General features: G+C 39.1%; 1 protein-coding gene across 1 annotated transcript in view; it reads right to left on the reverse strand.

The window, feature by feature from the left end:
- The window catches only part of piezo1 (piezo type mechanosensitive ion channel component 1 (Er blood group)), a 200,316-nt gene that overhangs the window by 75,650 nt on the left and 105,536 nt on the right, over positions 1–19,130 (reverse strand). The window contains exons 18-22 of the mRNA XM_062059009.1: positions 16,376–16,542; positions 12,285–12,461; positions 8,154–8,279; positions 6,206–6,406; positions 4,111–4,315 (exon numbers count right to left, since the gene is read on the reverse strand). Coding sequence (XP_061914993.1) covers positions 4,111–4,315; positions 6,206–6,406; positions 8,154–8,279; positions 12,285–12,461; positions 16,376–16,542 — 876 coding nt within the window. The remainder of the gene's footprint in view (positions 1–4,110; positions 4,316–6,205; positions 6,407–8,153; positions 8,280–12,284; positions 12,462–16,375; positions 16,543–19,130) is intronic.

Consider the following 19,130-nt stretch of genomic DNA (forward strand, 5'->3'; position numbering starts at 1 on the left):
TATATATATATATATATATATATATATATATACAGTATATATATATATATATATATATTTTTTTTTGTCTTTCTCTTCTTCCTAGTTTTCTCGTGCCACTATCTTCTCCTGCAAGTGTCATAGTTTTTTGTTACTCCCTATTGTTGGAATTAAATTTCCCACTTGCTCTGCAGTCTTGCTTTTGGTCCCTGTGGTCGGATCCTAACAGAGCCAGTCAATAAATTTGGTTCATTTGTGAGTATCAAAACCCTCCAGTCTTTTGATCACATTTGCTGCTCTAACATTTAACGATGTAGAATAAAGAAAAATACTAAACTAAACTAAGAATCAACAGACAAAAATTAATTTGCAGTTCTATGTAATTTGCATTTTTAAGTCACTTTTTGTGTCTCCCACTAAGTTATTCCTCCCTCCTACAGCTTCCATTGTAATCTATTATCTAGATGTTATCTACCAACTTCTAGCAACTTTTATGACAGCTAATAGATACTTTCCTAACTGAGGAGTTGGCGACACTGGAAGATCGAGAGAGATCACAAAAGATTAAGGACAGTGAGAACGGAGATGTAGAAGGGATACGAATTGAGAACACAGAGACAGAGGATGAGACAGAAGAGCCAGCTGAGAAAACAGTGGAGATTATTTAAATTTCTAATTTCTGGTTAAGACTAGCATTATAAGGCCACAGTGCAGAGAGAGCTGCTGGAGGTGAGGACATTAGTCTTAAAGGCCTACTGAAACCCACTACTACCGACCACGCAGTCTGATAGTTTATATATCAATGATGAAATCTTAACATTGCAACACTTGCCAATACGGGTTAACTTATAAAGTGCAATTTTAAATTTCCCGCTAAACTTCCGGTTGAAAACGTCTATATATGATGACGTATGCGCGTGACGTCACTAGATAAATGGAAGTATTGGTACCCCATTGAATCCAATACAAAAAAGCTCTGTTTTCATCTCAAAATTCCACAGTATTCTGGACATCTGTGTTGGTGAATCTTTTGCAATTTGTTTAATGAACAATGAAGAAGAAGAAAGTTGTAGGTGGGATCGGTGTATTAGCGGCTGGCTGTAGCAACACAACCAGGAGGACTTTGACTTGGATAGCAGACGCGCTATCCGATGCTAGCCGCCGACCGCATCGATGATCGGGTGAAGTCCTTTGTCGCTCCGTTGATCGCTGGAACGCAGGTGAGCACGGGTGTTGATGAGCAGATGAGGGCTGGCTGGCGTAGGTGGATAGGTAATGTTTTTAGCATAGCTCTGTGAGGTCCCGTAGCTAAGTTAGCTTCAATGGCGTCGTTAGCAACAGCATTGTTAAGCTTCGCCAGGCTGGAAAGCATTAACCGTGTAGTTACAGGTCTATGGTTTAATAGTATTGTTGATTTTCTGTCTATCCTTCCAGTCAGGGGTTTATTTCTTTTGTTTCTATCTGCATTTGAGCCCGATGCTATCACGTTAGCTCAGTAGCTAAGGAGCTACGCCGATGTATTGTCGTGGAGATAAAAGTCACTGTGAATGTCCATTTCGCGTTCTCGACTCTCATTTTCAAGAGGATATAGTATCCGAGGTGGTTTAAAATACAAAACCGTGATCCACAATAGAAAAAGGAGAAAGTGTGGAATCCAATGAACCCTTGTACCTAAGCTAGTCAGAGCGAAAAAAGATACGCGTCCTGCACTGCCTCTCTAGTCCTTCACTCTCACTTTCCTCATCCACAAATCTTTCATCCTCGCTCAAATTAATGGGGTAATCGTCGCTTTCTCGGTCCGAATCTCTCTCGCTGCATTGTAAACAATGGTAGAATGTGAGGAGTCCTTCCTCTGGTGACGTCACGCTACTTCCGGTATAGGCAAGGCTTTTTTTTTATCAGCGACCAAAAGTTGCGACCTTTATCGTTGTTGTTCTCTACTAAATCCTTTCATCAAAAATATGGCAATATCGCAAAATGATCAATTATGACACATAGAATGGATCTGCTATCCCCGTTTAAATAAAAACATTTCATTTCAGTAGGCCTTTAAGGTACAAATTGACGTTAAAAAATGTTTTCTACGCATCATGCCACTAAAGTCTCACGCTTGTCATTTTTTACACAGCCCTGTGCTAACAGCTGATCACTGTGATCGAACTGAAATTAATCACGGTCATCGATCATGATCATATAATCGCACAGCCCTAATTAGAAACAAAAGTAAGTCTTTTGTATTTAGCTGTCAAGGAATACACTTTGATCCACATTATCAGAATCAGAATACATTTTATTGGCCAAGTATGTTCAATGCCTGAAAATTAAAAAAAAGCCGTAAAATGTCAATGGATACCATCAAATATTAACAGCTTTGCAATGCAGTGGCTTGCCAAAAGATAAGGCTTAGCCAATCTCTATCAAAGTGTCTCATTGCTCACCTATCAAACTCACTACAGTTTGGATTTTGGCTCCGTTGATAGCACACATACTTTTGCTTCAAAATACTGAAAAATTCAATTTTTCGGTTGGGACCGTTGGTAACCTCAAGCCAAGTAAACAAAATCTTAATGCTAATTGGCTACAGCTAAATCAATTGGATTTGTCCATGTTGTCGCTGTGCGATTAACATTGACATTTATGCTTTTGTTTTTTACAGCTGAAATGGAGCATAAGGACTCGTCTGACCCTGAAGAATTCATAATTTATTAAGAGACAACTTGTTGGGTATTGTAGACAAGCTTGTGCTGTAGATGCTTGGAAAGAAAGCCTTAAAGGGGAACTGCACTCTTATTGGAATTGTGTCTATCGTTCACAATTATTAAAAAAGACGTGACGACAGATGTTTTTTTTATTTTGCATTCTAACTATAAAATAAATGCGATCAAAAATTTGCTTATAATGGAGCCAATGGAAGTCACGCAATTCACCTACAAAGCCCTTTAAAAACATCCAAATACCTCCATTAAGGTTTTATATACATGCTGTCAGTGTATATGGATTGCAGTAGCGGGTTCATTTATAAAAACATTCAATATTTACGTATTTTGATCATGTTAAGCATTAATTTCAAAAACCATCACGTTTGCTTTTTTTTTGTCTTCATCACTGATTATTACTCACTGCAGACTTCATGAGAGCCAACAAACATAATAAAATATCACTTACTGTGCAAGGTCAGCTCTCATTAGGAAGCCGACTGCTGGGATGTTCATATGTTCCCATTTAGATGAAAAATGTCTCATAATCCTCACGAAAAAAAGGGGTGGGGAGGGGCAGGGGGCGGAGGACCAAGCGTCTTTTTGTGTCGTCCTCGCCAGTTTCGGGTCCTAAATGGCCATCAAAGTGTCCCAACTTGTCGGATTATATCCTCAGCCATCTACTTTTTTAGGTGAGAGGCATGATTTATGATCTACAATAAATTTAAAGGGAGCAAGGAAGTGAGGAAGCAGCAGACCACTCAATAATGTAAACATAAGCACACAAGCTTGTGATCATGGTGCTGCTATAAATAGTTTGTCTGCGTCAGCGCTTATAATAACAATATTACTAATACTAGGTTAATATTTGAGTCACGAAATGTAAATTGAGTATTGTTGGCGCTTTTTGAATGGTTATTTATTGGATTTCTTGGGCAAAATAATGGAGCTCCCATTGGCCCTGCTGTAAGCACACTTTTATTTACATTTATTCAATATTTGGAATGCATTAAAATAAAATCTATCCGTATCATTCACAATGATTGTGAACAAAATTCCCAAAAAAGTGCAGTTCCCCTTCAACCCTTCACTGACCGTTTGTGTAAAACTAGGCCTAATTTCTTAATATTTTAATACACTTTAGTCAAATAAATCTGACCAACTATTGTATATTTCTTTGGATGAAATCAATATAGAAAAATACCACTTCTATACGTCATCAGTCTGAACTTTGATATGCGGAGGAAACGCAAACCAGACAGGTCCAAAGAAACCTTTTAGTTCCAGGAAAAGAAACAGCATGTTGTCGTGTAAATGATCTAAATTAAATAAGGCTATTATTTTTTAAGAAAAGGGAAAGGTACCTGTTCTATATAGAACATTTCATTTAATTCAATTAACTTGATCTCATATTTAACATAATTTAAGGGCTTACCTTTGCAAAGAGCAGGTGGAATACCCACACACAGTATATACTGATAGATCATGAAGATGGCCAGAAAGAGACAATATTTTGGCCATATCTTTGCAATTGTTGCCCGACGTCGCCTCACTAAAATGGCAACCAACCAACAACCATGTATTATGACCAAGAAGTTCATCCGTTGGCCAATCACATTCACAGTCATCAGGAAACAGATCTATAAACAGAAAAGGGTATTTTTGAGATGAACTGGGGTAAAAAAAAAAGCTTTGTCTACAAGACAAACTTGAGTTGGAGTACCTAGAGAGATTATGCAGGCAATAATAACGATACTGTCATGATCCGATGTCCGGGTTATGTGTTGTTCAGTTTAATATTTCCTTAGTTGTTGGTTATTTCTGGTTCAGTACTCTTCTTTGTTTTCTTTGTTGCCATGGGTGCTGATTTTTGTCACCTGTTTCTGATTAGTAGTCGGGACGCTCACCTGCTCCCGGTCACTATCATCACATCAGAGAGCTATTTATTCCTCCCTCACGCCATACTCTGCCTGGCAGTCTGACTCTGCCTGGCAGTCTTATTCGCAACACGCGACAGTTACGTTGGTGTTTATTTTTTATCTGAGTTTAGAATTACTAGCTTCTTGCTCCATTTTTGGCTGTCTTTTTGCTAAGCTTTGCCGTAGCTTCTCGTGCCATACGCACGTGTTTCTTTTTTTCGTATTGTTGTCCTGCTTATTTTGAATAAATCATCCTTCTTACCTGCACACGGCTTCCGGACGTCCTTCTGCATCTTCTGGGAAACAACTATCGCAAAATCATGCGACCCCGACCTGACAAATACCATACCATACCAACTTTACGAGGTATGTATGCTACCTTGAGGAGGCCATAGCTCAACATCCATTTTGCGACATGATAGTGATAGTATTAGGTCCACACTGAAGACCTAGCTAGGTAGAAAATGCACGGCCTGCCACCTACTCATATACACGCCCGCTCCTTTACTGAGTACAGCTTCTCCACACATCTTAAAATAAAGTCTCAGTCAGTCAAGTCAGATGGTGGAAAACATAGGTTGTACAGCGGAGACTTATTTGAAATAAAGTGGTACCTCAACTAAAGAAGTGCTTCTAATTATTAGTATTTTTAGATACAAGCTTTTCTCTGCTTTTGTTATGCTTTAAGTTGCCAGCAACATTTGAGTTACTGGTATGTTGCCTGCCCCCGCAATTAAGAAGAAAAGGAAATAGAAGAGTTATCAGCCTCCCCACCGTTAGCTAATGCAGCAAATGCCAGGATGAACCTCGCAAGATCCACCCCAAAACATCCGGTCTTAAAAGCGAAAGACACTCAACAAGCCGAAGAAACAAAACACGATCGACCGTGACGGTGCAGCAAACCCGGCGGGGGCAGTCACCAACGACTGAAGCAGTCGCCAGTGTCCGTGTCAGGGTACAATAACAAAAAGGCAGACATTTATTCAGCAAAATATGGAGAAGTTAGTGATGGTGTTTGCGACGGAGAAGCAGCTTAAAGGAGACACCACAGAAGGTTTGCTCTCCCAAGTATAAATGGCCAGTGTTCAGAGTGGTACTTCTCGTTAGAGTTCCCCATATGATTAAGAGCGGTCCGGGCAAAGTGTGGGTGAACTGCTGTTGAAGCTATAGTGAAAAATATCCAAAATCGAACGTAAAAACAACATCTCTCTGGTTGCCCTCCAAGGTAAATGCTGTACATTACATTACTTCATTAAACTACTGTAGTTGTATATAGCATGTATTGTTTTTCAAACATATTTCTCACTAAAAGTTAGTTTTTCATGTTAAACTTGCGGTGTTTTGAAATGATTTCAAATAATTTCAATGGACGACGCAGATGAAGATACCAGTGTTTTGGAACTGAATAAAAAATGTAGGTACTACTGTATAAGTAAAATCTAATGAATTAGATTTGACTATGAAAATCCTTAGTTGAACACATGAGCACATGATGAGTGTACAGTATGTACAGTATGTACCTCTGACCAAATGGATGTAGGTGAAACATTGAACAACAACAAAAAGTTGTAAAATCAACATTATGAAAACAACACTGAATACGCTATTTACCTCTAATCCAAACTTGTAGAAAGTGTAGTTTAGCAGGTACTTGAAGCATGGTATGAGGCCTTTGTCTAAAGTGTCCCTAGTGGCTTCTGGGAACAGGGCAGGTATGCTTGGGGGAGATTGTTGAAGCTGACGGTAGTGGTGAGCCTGATGACGATACACTGTGGCCTCAATCACCAACAATAGCAGCACGACTAAATGGCTCTGCAAAAAGGTCAACAGATCAATATTGTATTAAACTTGTGGAAAATATACATACAAATCTGAAGCTTTAGGGTATGGCATATGACTAAGGATGGGTATCGAAAACAGTTTCCTGTTCAGAACCGGTTCCCAGTGTATAAATTCCTTGAAATTGCTTTCCAATTTTTTAAACAATTCCCTTGACGAGGCCACAGCTGATAATGACATCATTACACAACGTGCTCAGTGATGTCATACAGAAAAATGGCGGCGCCCGGGTGGAACAAACGCTCTAAAATTACATTTTACAAGAAATGATTGCACCAGCTCTACTTGTAATAATTGCAAGATTGCTTTTTCATCAAGAGGACATACGTCCAATATGCTGAAACATTTGAACATACAGCATGAAATAACTAGTAACACTAGCACGTCATCTGGCGTGAATACAACAGGTACTAACTCACCACCTATCATGTTAGCGCTATTATTTGTTAGATTGAAATCAATGCCTTCTCATTGAGATGACCAAGACTAGAGACATATTCTGACTGGCTCCGAGGCGGGCTGTAAGTACTCGCTCCAGTTCATTTTTACTGCCCGGTGCTAGTTTCTCCTTTTACCGCCGCAGGGAAGAGAACACGCAGGACAGACAAGAAGTGACTAAGTTTGTGGTCAAAAGTCTGAATCCATTTGCCACAGTGCTCCTGATTTTCAAGAGGTGACTTTTCAATCATAGTTGGAGAAAAAATGCCGGTTTTCCTTTAAACACATTTTCACTCAGGCATTTCCATTGTACAGGTGAAACTTATAAAATTAGAATTTCGGGCAAAAGTCCATTCATATCAGCAATTCAACTTTAAATGTGAAACTAATATGTAATATAAACTCATTACATGCAAAGTGAGACATGTCAAGCCTTTATTATAAATTTGATGGTCATAGCTTACAGTTTGTGAAGACCCCACATTTTGAGATTTTCAATTCAAGGTTTTTATAAACTGTAAGCCATAATCATCACTAATATATCAAATAAGGCTTGAAATATCTTGAGTAGCATGTTGTGTGTATGATCATTTCACCTTTTAAATCTATACAAACCATTCTACTATTTTGAGTTTACCAGTATTTTTGAGGGAGATGACACAAGTTTTGAAAATGTTACTAAATGTTAGATTCCTGCCTAATTTCCACATGTTTTATTTTGTTGAATTGTACAGAAGAATATTTATTTCTTATATTTATTTTCAATTGGGGTTTTTTTCATGCTACATATGTGCCTCTTAAAACTTCACTGTTGGCTTTGCAAGGTATTGTTACCTCTAAACTACGGTAAACTAAATTAATGCTATTCTACCCTTTTGTTCTCTTTTTTCCAAATAAGAATCAATAACAGAACCTACCTACCAGGTTTTATTAAAACCTGGTAGGTAGAAAATTTGGTCAAAGTATACTAATCAAGAAAAACATTTTGAACATACTGTATATTGAACATAACATCTTCATCTCTACACACATATCCATAAATATCCTTTGTGACTGAATTGTCATGTTTATTAGGAGAAATGAAAATGTTTATTTTTCAATGCCAACAAGGTAGGTACACTAGACATGTTTTCCATTTTTAAAAACATTGTTCTTGTTGAACTTCACTCCTCCCTGGCATCTTGGGTTCGTACCTTACATTAAAACATAACATTTATGGGAGATGAGATGCTCTTTAAGGGGGCTTGACTCAAATTCAGCATGTACTGTACACACAATATACCTTGCTATAGTCCAGTACAGTAGCTTCCTTCCTGATCCCGAACCATCTGGCCGGATCCACCGGTGCCCCATAGAGGGAAGAATTCTTTATTTCCTTTTGGGACAGGTTGGTTTCATTTTGCAGAGGCTATTAGGGAAAGAGAAGGAAACTGTTAAGCAGGACAATCAACAATTGTTAACCGAAATAACCACACATTTGGATTGAATTAACCTGTGTTAAGGCCCCACCAAGGAACAAAGCATCACTGGAACAATGATAAAGGTGTCTGCTGCAAATTATGAAAAGTACAAGGGATAGACAAACTAGAAATACATGTAATAAACATACAAATCCTTTGACTTCATTCTTGGTTCGAGCTGTGCCATGGCACCTTATAAATAGACAGGTGTGTGCCTTTCCAAATCATGTCCAACAGACTGAAAAGGTGGACTCCAGTTAAGATGTAGGAACATCTCAAGGATGATCAGTTTAAACAGGACTTTTGAGCAGCATGGCAAAGACTGTTAATATATAAAATAATATTTTTTAATAAATTTGCAAAAATTAAAAAAGAAAAAAAAAGTTTCACTATTTTTATTATAGGGTATTAGGGTTGTACTTTATACCGGTACTAAAAACTACCACGAAAATACCGGTACTTTTTTAATCCACATGTTGCCGTGCAGGGGAGAGCTGAGGTGCATGTTTAGTGTGTCAGCGCGCGCGCACACTCACAGAGCGCACATGGAGAAACAGTGTAGAGAGGAAAAATGGAAAATAAAGGCAATTCTACTGGTTAATAAAGACGGTTCGTGAAGCACATAATGAATGTATTTGGGCTTCAAAACTATAGATCAAGGTGACGCCACACGCCAGCAAACGCTGCTTTAAAACATGCCTCTCTAAAGGTGGAAAGACAATATTACCAAATTTGGGTAAAGATTTAAATAATCATCCGGACCTGCAAAATGAGTTTCAGCTGCCCTGTTGTGCCCATACAGATACATAGACGTGCACGCAGCTGTTTGGCCTGATGCCAAATAATTGCGGAGTTTAAATCGCCCAAGTAGCACAAACTAATGTAAGTGAAACAACTGAAATTTGTAACTACCGGTAATTACTACAATTTGTGTTTTGGCTTTGCCAATGTGTGTTTTACCTGCTACGTGTCTTATTTGTGTACTTTAGGCATAGTATTGTTTTTAGTATTTACTAATGATTGTATTTTTCTTAAAGCACAGACCAAGAGTGGCAACCATAAATCATGAAGCATTTAATACAATGTCAGTAAAGCTTTTTATTCTATTATATTTTAACCTGATCCTAGATTGTGGCAGGCTATATGTAATACAGCGGCTGAAATAAGTATTTAACACATCACCATTTCCATATATTTCCAACGGTGCTATTGGCATGTACATTTCACCAGATGCTGGGAACAATCCAAGTAATCCATACATACAAAGAAAGTAGAACAAATAAGATCAGAAAATAAGTTGAGTGTAATAATGTGAAATGACACAGAGAAAAAAGTATTGAAAACATGAAAAAATGGAGGTGCAAAAAGGCATGGAAAGCCAAGACAACACCTAAATCTATCAGTTATCAAACATCAATCCAGCCCCTTGTCATGGCAAATAAATATCAGCTGGTTCAGTCATAATTGATAGCCTACAAAAATGTCTCACTGCCGAAGTGTGAGTCAAGACACATCTCACCAGACACCTACTCAGTTGCCTAGTGGTTAGAGTGTCTGCCCTGAGATCGGTAGGTTGTGAGTTCAAACCCTGGTCGAGTCATACCAAAGACTATAAAAATGGGACCCATTACCTCTCTGCTTGGCACTCAGCAACAAAGGTTGGAATTGGGGGTTAAATCACCAAAAATGATTCCTGGGCAAGGCCACCGCTGCTGCCCACTGCTCCTTTCACCTCCCAGGGGGTGAACAAGGGGATGGGTCAAATGCAGAGGATAATTTCACCACACCTAGTGTGCGTGTGACTATCGTTGGAACTTTAACTTTAATCTCATGATGGATAAAAGCAAATAGATGTCTCAAGACTATAGCAAACTTATTGTTGCAAAACATAACCATGGCATTGGTTACAGGTGCATATATAAGCTCCTGAATGTTCCAGTAAGCACAGTTGGGGCCATAATACATAAATGGAAAACCAATCATTAAACCATAAATATGCCTCAACCAGTTACTCCTTCTGACAGAGTGCAAAGAGTAATCAGAAGAGTTGTCCGAGAGCCAAGGACCACCTGTGGAGAACTTAAAAAAGACCTGGAAATAGCAGGTACTGTTGTTACAAGGAAAACAAACAGTGGGTAATGCACTCCGCCGCCATGGCCTGTATGCATGCTCACCACGCAAAACCCCATTGCTGGAAAAAAAAGCTTGCTTAAAGTTTGCTGAACAACATTTGGACAAGCCAGGTAAATACTGGGAGAAAATAGTCTGGTCTGATGGGAGCAAAATTGAACTGTTTGAATTCCATAATGCACATCACATTTGGAGGAGTAATGACACTGAACATCACCCTAAAAACACCATACCAACAGTGAAATTCGGAGGTGGAAACATAATGGTGTGGGGCTATTTTCTGTTCTGGTAAACTTCACATTATTGAAGGAAGGATGAATGGGCAAATGTACAGAGACATTCTTGACAAAAGTCTGCTGCCATCCTAAACATACTTCCAAGGAAACTCTCAATTGGTTTCAAAGAGAAAAAATAACGTTGCTAGAATGGCCCAGCCAATCACCAGACTTGAATCAAATTGAAAATCTATGGAAAGAATTGAAACTCGAGGTCCATAAAAGAAACCCACGGAACCTTGAAGATTTGAAGACTGCTTGTGTGGAGGAATGGCCAAAATCACACCAGAGCAATGCATGTGACTAGTTTAATAACAGGCACATTTAATATTTAGGTATTTTGATAATTCTAAGCATATGCGGCGCATTAATTTAAAAATCGCATTTTTCTTTATCACTGATTATTACTCACTGCAGACTTCATGAGAGCCAACAGACATAATAAAACACCACTTACTGTACAAGGTCTGCTGTCATTAGGATGCCGACTGCTAGGATGTTCTTATATTCCCATTTAGGTGAAAAACGACTCATAATACTTACGAAGAAAAGGGGGGTGGAACAAGCGTCTTTTCGCGTCAATCTCGCCATTTTAGGTCCTAAATGGCTGTCAAAGTGAACCAACTTGTCGTAATACGTCCTCGTCCTATTTCCAGGTGAGATGTATGATTTATGATGTACAATAAAGTTTGACGAGCAAGAAATCGAGGAATCAGCAGAGCAGTCGATGATGTAAACATTGGCAGACAGCTTGTGATCATGGCACTGCTATAAATAGTTTGTCTGCGTTAGCGCTTATAGTAACTATTAATTAGTCAATATTCATGTCACAAAATGGAAATGGGGCATTGTTGGCGCTTTTTGAATGTTTTTTGGGTGGATTTTATGAGCGGAAAAGAGGACCTCCTGTTGGCTCCGCTGTAAGCAGACTTTTATTTAAGTTGATCTAATATTTAGAATGCATGTCACGTCTTTTGTAATGATTATAAAGGAAAGGCAAAATGTAAAAAAAAGTGCAGTTCCCCTTTAAATGTGCTCACTTTGAGAACCACTGCATTAGTTTGTGTGAGGAAGTCGTTGTGGTTTGTGCAACCCTTTGAGACACTTGTGATTAAGGGCTATATCAATACATTTTGATTGATTGAATGATTGATGGATGGAGAGGCATTATAGGGACATAGATTTTAATTTTTAATTCTGTAAAGCACGTTGCATTTTGAATGTATGAAAAGCACTTCTAAATACATTTTGACTAATTAAAAACATTCCGGAATCGTAGTGAAGTTGTGTGGAACTGCACTGCTTCGTATAGAAAGATAATATATCAACTCATTGGTTACCTTATTCAGAAGAAACACAGCAAACCGCACCCAACAATGATGTACAGTAAATGCAGAATATTCTAAATGGATACCTTGTTATTTTTAGTAAAGCAAGAATTGTTGATACCATTCTTGTCTAGGATTTCCCATTTTGTAACCGGTTAGTGTGTGTGTGTAAATGGAGAAATCAATTATTATGTTTGGCATTGAGTGAATGGTTTCTTACTTGGCCACAGATGCTGGAGTAATCAGGAGGGCTGACGACACTTAACTGGTACAGCATCCTACACATGATGATTACACACACCCAGATTGTTGACAGGCTGGAAGCCATCGGCCTGAAGCGACTAAATGGCATTGCCAGCGACCACAGCACCACCAGGACAAGGTTAAGCACAGATGGCTAAAATAAACACACAAAAAATATAAAAGTTAGAATGCAACTTAATATTGACTTTTTTGATTGCTTGCTGTGTGGTAGTTTGTGTAGTTTGCTAGGGCTGTTTGCCTTGTTCAAGGAAAAAGAAGACAAGGATCTTTTCAACTACCAACCAACAAATTCGGATATGCAATGTTTTGGGCCAAAATATTGTTAGTTCCAGTTTAGGAGTAGAATGATTTAGAAAATCCAAGGTTGTGTTACAGTTTTTGGTCCGGTTTGGTGTATACACCTGAATACCATATATCCCAGTACTCCACCATTACCATTTATCAGTTCTGGTTCTCATAAAATATGTTATAAAAAAATGTTTTTAAATGTGCTGATAATGCTCTGACCCTTGAAAAAGTGTAAACAAAAAATTTAACTGTACAATATTTATAACCGCATTATAACCATCAACATAAAATGAAGCGCAAAAAACATATAGGTATGTATATAAATTAAAGCTTTGGTACACAAAATTTACATTTGAAAGTGAACGAAGTAAGTAATAATACAGAAGTAACAAGTAGTAACCATGTATAATATTTACAGCATTAGTCCCATGTAGTAGAAGCAGTAGTTCCTCTTTAGTAACCCAATTTAAATTCCGACATTCGTGTATACTTTCAACGCGGAATTAGCGCTGCAATGTAAATGAGTCTAAATAAACAGACTTAATCTTTTGTTTTACCAGCATGGGTGTCATCTTATGTAGGAAAAGTGGGGGTACGGCGCGGTATAATTATGAATTTGAGAGGGACACGCACCATACCATGCTCAGTGCCACGCACCCATGATACCAGCAACACACGCGTTTCGAATCGTGTCAGTTCAACCAAACAGCTTGTATTTTTTTCATGAACCGTCACATTCCTAGTGCACTTGCAACCGTGTCAGTATAACGGAAGCCAGCCAGTATGCCTGGTAAACCTCACTCCCTGATGCTTTATGAGTTTGCTTTGGACATCGGTTGACAGTTCAGGAGTCTAATCTATAAAACTGTGTTAGAAATTCTGACTAAAAGTCCATGTACATACAAAAATATTCAAACTTGCAAAACCCTGCGCCCGCACAGTTTTATGCTTTATAGATATCACCAAGCGGACAAAAGCGCATACGTACTTCACGCCATCTATACATTTTTCCTGTCATTTTGGCCATTGTTCTGTTTTTCACCCGTTTCTCTGTTTTGTAGACCTGACTGGGCCTAATCAAGGGGCCAGAAGTCACACCTGAGACTCATCAGGCAATTAGGCCTTCTTACAGCTAGCTACTTTTGTTTGAAGTGGCTTGTTGTTAAAACTTTCTGACCTTTTTATTGCGCTCCTGATTTTTTCCTAGCCTCTGTCCAAAAATGACGGAACAACCAGTTTTGGAGGATATTCATTCAGTTGCTTAAAGGCCTACTGAAACCCACTACTACCGACCAGGCAGTCTGATAGTTTATATATCAATGATGACATTTTAACATTGCAACACATGCCAATACGGCCGGGTTAACTTATAAAGTGCAATTTTAAATTTCCCGCCACACTTCCGGTTGATAACGTCTAGATATGATGACGTATGTGCGTGACGTCAACGGTTGATACGGAAGTATTCGGACCCATTGAATCCAATACAAAAAAGCTCTGTTTTCATCCCAAAATTCCACAGTATTCTGGACATCTGTGTTGGTGAATCTTTTGCAATTTGTTTAATGAACAATGGAGACTGCAAAGAAGAAAGCTGTAGGTGCGATCGGTGTATTAGCGGCGGACTACAGCAACACAACCAGGAGGACTTTGAGGATAGCAGACGCGCTAGCCAAACGACCTCACCTTGACTTCCTCCGTCTCCGGGCTGCCAACCGCATCGGTGATTGGGTGAAGTCCTTCGTCGTACCGTCGATCGCTGGAACGCAGGTGAGCACGGGTCGTGATGAGCAGATGAGAGCTGGCGTAGGTGCAGAGCTAATGTTTTTAGCATAGCTCTGTCGAGGTTCCGTAGCTAAGTTAGCTTCAATGGTGTCGTTAGCAACAGCATCGCTAAGCTTCGCCAAGCTGGAAAGCATTAACCGTGTATTTACATGTCCAGAGTTTGGTAGTCTTGTTGATCTTCTGTCTATCCTTCCAGTCAGGGACTTATTTGTTTTGTTTCTATATGCAGTAAAGCCCGATGCTATCACGTTAGCTCAGTAGCTAAAGAGCTTCACCGATGTATTGTCGTGGAGATAAAAGTCACTGTGAATGTCCATTTCGCGTTCTCGACTCTCATTTTCAAGAGGATATAGTATCCGAGGTGGTTTAAAATACAAATCCGTGATCCACAATAGAAAAAGGAGAGAGTGTGGAATCCAATGAACCCTTGTACCTAAGTTACGGTCAGAGCGAAAAAAGATACGTTCTGCACTGCACGCTAGTCCTTCACTCTCACGTACCTCATCCACAAATCTTTCATCCTTGCTCAAATTAATGGGGTAATCGTCGCTTTCTCGGTCCGAATCTCTCTCGCTGCTGGTGTAAACAATAGGAAAATATGAGCAGTCCTTCCTTCGGTGTCGTCACGCTACTTCCGGTAGGGGCAAGGCTTTTTTTTTATCAGAGACAAGAAGTTGCGAACTTTATCGTCGTTGTTCTATACTAAATCCTTTCAGCAAAAATATGGCAATATCGCGAAATGATCAAGTATGACACATAGAATGGATCTGCTATCCCCGTTTTTAAAAAAAAAGTCATTTCAGTAGGCCTTTAATTTTGTAGAAAATTTACAGACATGAGACAAACTACAGTAATTTCTAATGGCAACTTTCCGGCCTAAAGAAACACTAAAATAAATCAAGAAAATAAATTGTGGTAGTCAGTAACAGTTTAATTTACAGGTAATTTAAGTTTAATTCAACTTAATTCTGATGTCAGCTATACTTTGGTGGTGGAAGAGGGACTAAATGTATTAGTCTCGGAATTAAGTGATTGTCTTGCTGCTGTCTTCCCTCCATTCAACATGTACAGAAGTAGCGTATATACTGTTGAGTTTATTGCTCTAAAACGAGCAAAAACAAAAGTATGTTCTTGAGTGTCATGTGTCGATGTAACAATTAAAAGAGTGATCCAGTTGTCGTCTTAACGAGCTGTTTTATTCATGACCTGAAAACTATGCTAAGTGGTAACTTCTAGCCTCTGGGAAGTACACAGAATGTCGTAACATGAATCATTTCAAAAGGAGGCATAAAACAAAATTAGTGAACAGAAAAAAAATTGATAAATAAATACCATGACAACGTCAGATGAGCCGAAATGCACAAAGCTATGCTTGTTTACAGTGGAAGTCACTGCTTTTTCAACACCTACAGTGAGCAAACTTGTCCAAAAGATGGTGCCATAGCACAAACAAGAAGACACCTTTCCTACTACGGTGTATGGTGCGCATGTCAAAGGGAAGTGTTACGATTTAATGTGTGATGCATGAAAATTCACGTCATAATCGGATTATTTTTTCAGGGTCCAAGTACACAGTAAGATTCTAATCCGAATTATGATCATATTAAATACATTTTGCCCATGTACATGTGGCTATTGTGTATGCAGGCAGCCCCGCCTTCACCCACAGAGACAAAAGAGAGAGGCTTTACTCAGTTTATTTAATTCCACTATAGATAGCTCAAAAAATTATAGGCACATTTGTATTAAACTTTCAGGAAGTGTCAGGAATTTATTAAGTGACTATATTTTGGGGCTGATCCAGATCACCGTTTGGATTCTAGACTTTTTTAATATTGGGAGATAGGACCTGGCGGAGGTCTCTGATCTATGAGTGCTTTTCCAGTTGACCTATGTTTTGATACAGGAGTGTAGGGTGCATGCAATACATTCTCTTCATGTCTGGTTCAACAGTTTCTACTTTTTGTTATTTACCTCTTCAAGCGCAACCCACACCGAACAGAAGGCCACCATTTTAATGATGTGAATTTCCAGAAGCCTCCACAGAAAGACTTGACCTCTGGTAAGTATGTCTGAGAACTTTCTGAACAGAACCAGTAACCTGTCCATCACCAGACCCCACTTACTCTGCATCAACTTTTCTAGAAATACATGAAAACAAGTCATTAATACATTAAAAATGGAAGATGAGAGGCAACAAAAAGTTATAAAATACAGTGCCAGTATTGACAGGCTTTTATAGCAAATAATGTCAAAGATGCACCTTATTGGGGTGTGAGGATAAATCATGCAATATGTTTGAACATTGTATATTGTATTACATTACTATTACAGTGGTACCTCAACTTACGTGCACAATGCATTCCATGACTGAGCTCATAACTAAAAATACTGGTATCTCAAAGCAATTATTGAAATAAATTCAATCTGTGCTTGGCCCTCCTTAAAAACCAACATTTTAAAAATGTTTTTAAAAAGAAAAACAAACATTCAGATAAGAAATATTGATATGCCACACCTGTGAGGTGTAATATTGTAAATAATGTAAATAATTCAATGTGATTATCTTGTGTGTATTATGATGACAGTATATATCTGATGGTATATATCTGTATCATGAATCAATTTAAGTGGACCCCGACTTAAACAAGTTGAAAAACGTATTCGGGTGTTACCATTTAGAGGTCAATTGTACGGAATATGTACTTCACTGTGCAACCTACTAATAAAAGTCTCAATCAATCAACCAAAGTTTGAAAATACTTACAATAGCATGGATTACAAACAACTACAGCAGTTTTATGTAATAATATTGTTCAGTATTTACCTTGAGGACTTCTGGAGCTTCTCCCTACAGTGTTGCCAAGTCCGCGTATTATCCCCTTATTATGAGCGACTTGCTTTCATAGAGCTGTTAGCGTGTTTGTCTTGTGACATTTGGCAACACTTTCTCCGTGTAAGAACTAAGCAATTGCTGTTTATGTTGCACACAGTAACAAACAGGAGAAGTATAAAATAGAAACACAACACTTTTGTTTTTGCTCCCATTTTTCACAAGTTGAAGTCAAACATCTACAACTTTACTATATACACAAAATACCTATTCCTCTCAAATATAGTTCACAAATCTGTCTAAATCTGTGTCAGTGAGCACTTCTTCTTTGCCAAGATAATCCATCACACCTCACAGGTGTGGCATATCAAGATGCTGCTTAAACAGCATGATTACTGCACAGGTGTGCCTTTGGCTGCCGACAATAAAAGGCCACTCTGAAATGTTTTTCTTTATTGGGATCTGGGGGGTCAGAAAAGCAGTCAGTATCGGGTGTGGCCACCATTTTCCTCACGTAGTGCAACACATCTCCTTCGCATAGAGTTGATCAAGTTGTTGATTGTGGCCTGTGGAATGTTGGTCCACTCTTCAATGGCTGTGCAAAGTTGCTGGATATTGGCAGGAACTGGAATACGCTGTCATATGCACATCCCAAACATGCTCAATGGGTGACATGTCCGGTGAGTATGCGGGCCGTGCAAGAACTGGGATGTTTTGAGTTTCCAGGAATTGTGTAAAAATCCCTGCAACATAGGGCTCTGCATTGTCATGCTGCAACATGAGGTGATGGTCTCGAGTGAATGACACAACAATGGGCTTCAGGATCTCGTTACGGTATCTATGTGCATTCTAAATGCACATAAAATGTTGAGTTTGTTGTCCATAACATACGCCTGCCCATACCAGAACCCCACCCCTACCATGGGCCACTCGATTCACAACGTTGACATCAGCAAACCACTCTCCCACACGATGCCACACACACTGTCTGCCAGCTGCTCTGAACAGTGAAAATCTGGATTCATCCGTGAAGAGAACACCTCTCCAACGAGGCAGACACCATCATATGTGAGCGTTTGCCCACTCAAGTTGGTTACGGTGGTGATTTGCAGTCAGGTCGAGTGCCCGATGAGGACAACGAGCATGCAGATGAGCTTCCCTGAGACGGTTTCTCAGTTTGTGAAGAAATGATTTGGTTATGCAAACCAATTGTTGCAGCAGCTGTCCGGGTGGCTGGTCTCAGACGATAATCGAGGTGCACCTGCTGGATGTGGAGGTCCTGGACTTGTGTGGTTACACATGGTCTGCGGTTGTGAGGTCAGTTGGATGTACTGCCAAATTCTCTGAAACGCCTTTGAAGACGGCTTATGGTAGAGAAATGAACATTCCATTCACAGGCAGCAGCTCTGGATGACATTCCTGCAGTCAGCATGCCAACTGCACGCTCCCTCAAAACTTGCAATATCTGTGGCATTGTGCTGTGGGATAAAACTGCACATTTCAATGTGGCCTTTTATTGTGGGAAGCCTAAGAGATACCTGTGCAATAATCATGCTGTTTAGTCAGCATCTTGATATGCCACACCTGTGAGGTGGGATGGATTATCTTGGCAAAGAGGAAATGCTCACTAAGACAGATTTAGACATATTCGTGAACAATATTTGAGAGGAATAGGTCTTTTGTGTATGTAGTAAAAGTTTGAGATCTTTGAGTTCAATTTATGAAAAATGAGAGCAAAAACAAAAGTGTTGCATACATATTTTTGTTCATTGTATTATTCCTGTGCACCAAATATGCTGCTCAATTGTTATAAATAAATGTTCGTCGTTTGTGAGGCTCGACGGGTAGGCTGCCAACAGGTAATACATATTTTTAATGATTTGTTTCTCTGATTTG

This window comes from Entelurus aequoreus, linkage group LG09 (assembly GCF_033978785.1).
Source record: "Entelurus aequoreus isolate RoL-2023_Sb linkage group LG09, RoL_Eaeq_v1.1, whole genome shotgun sequence".
Lineage (NCBI taxonomy): Eukaryota > Metazoa > Chordata > Actinopteri > Syngnathiformes > Syngnathidae > Entelurus > Entelurus aequoreus.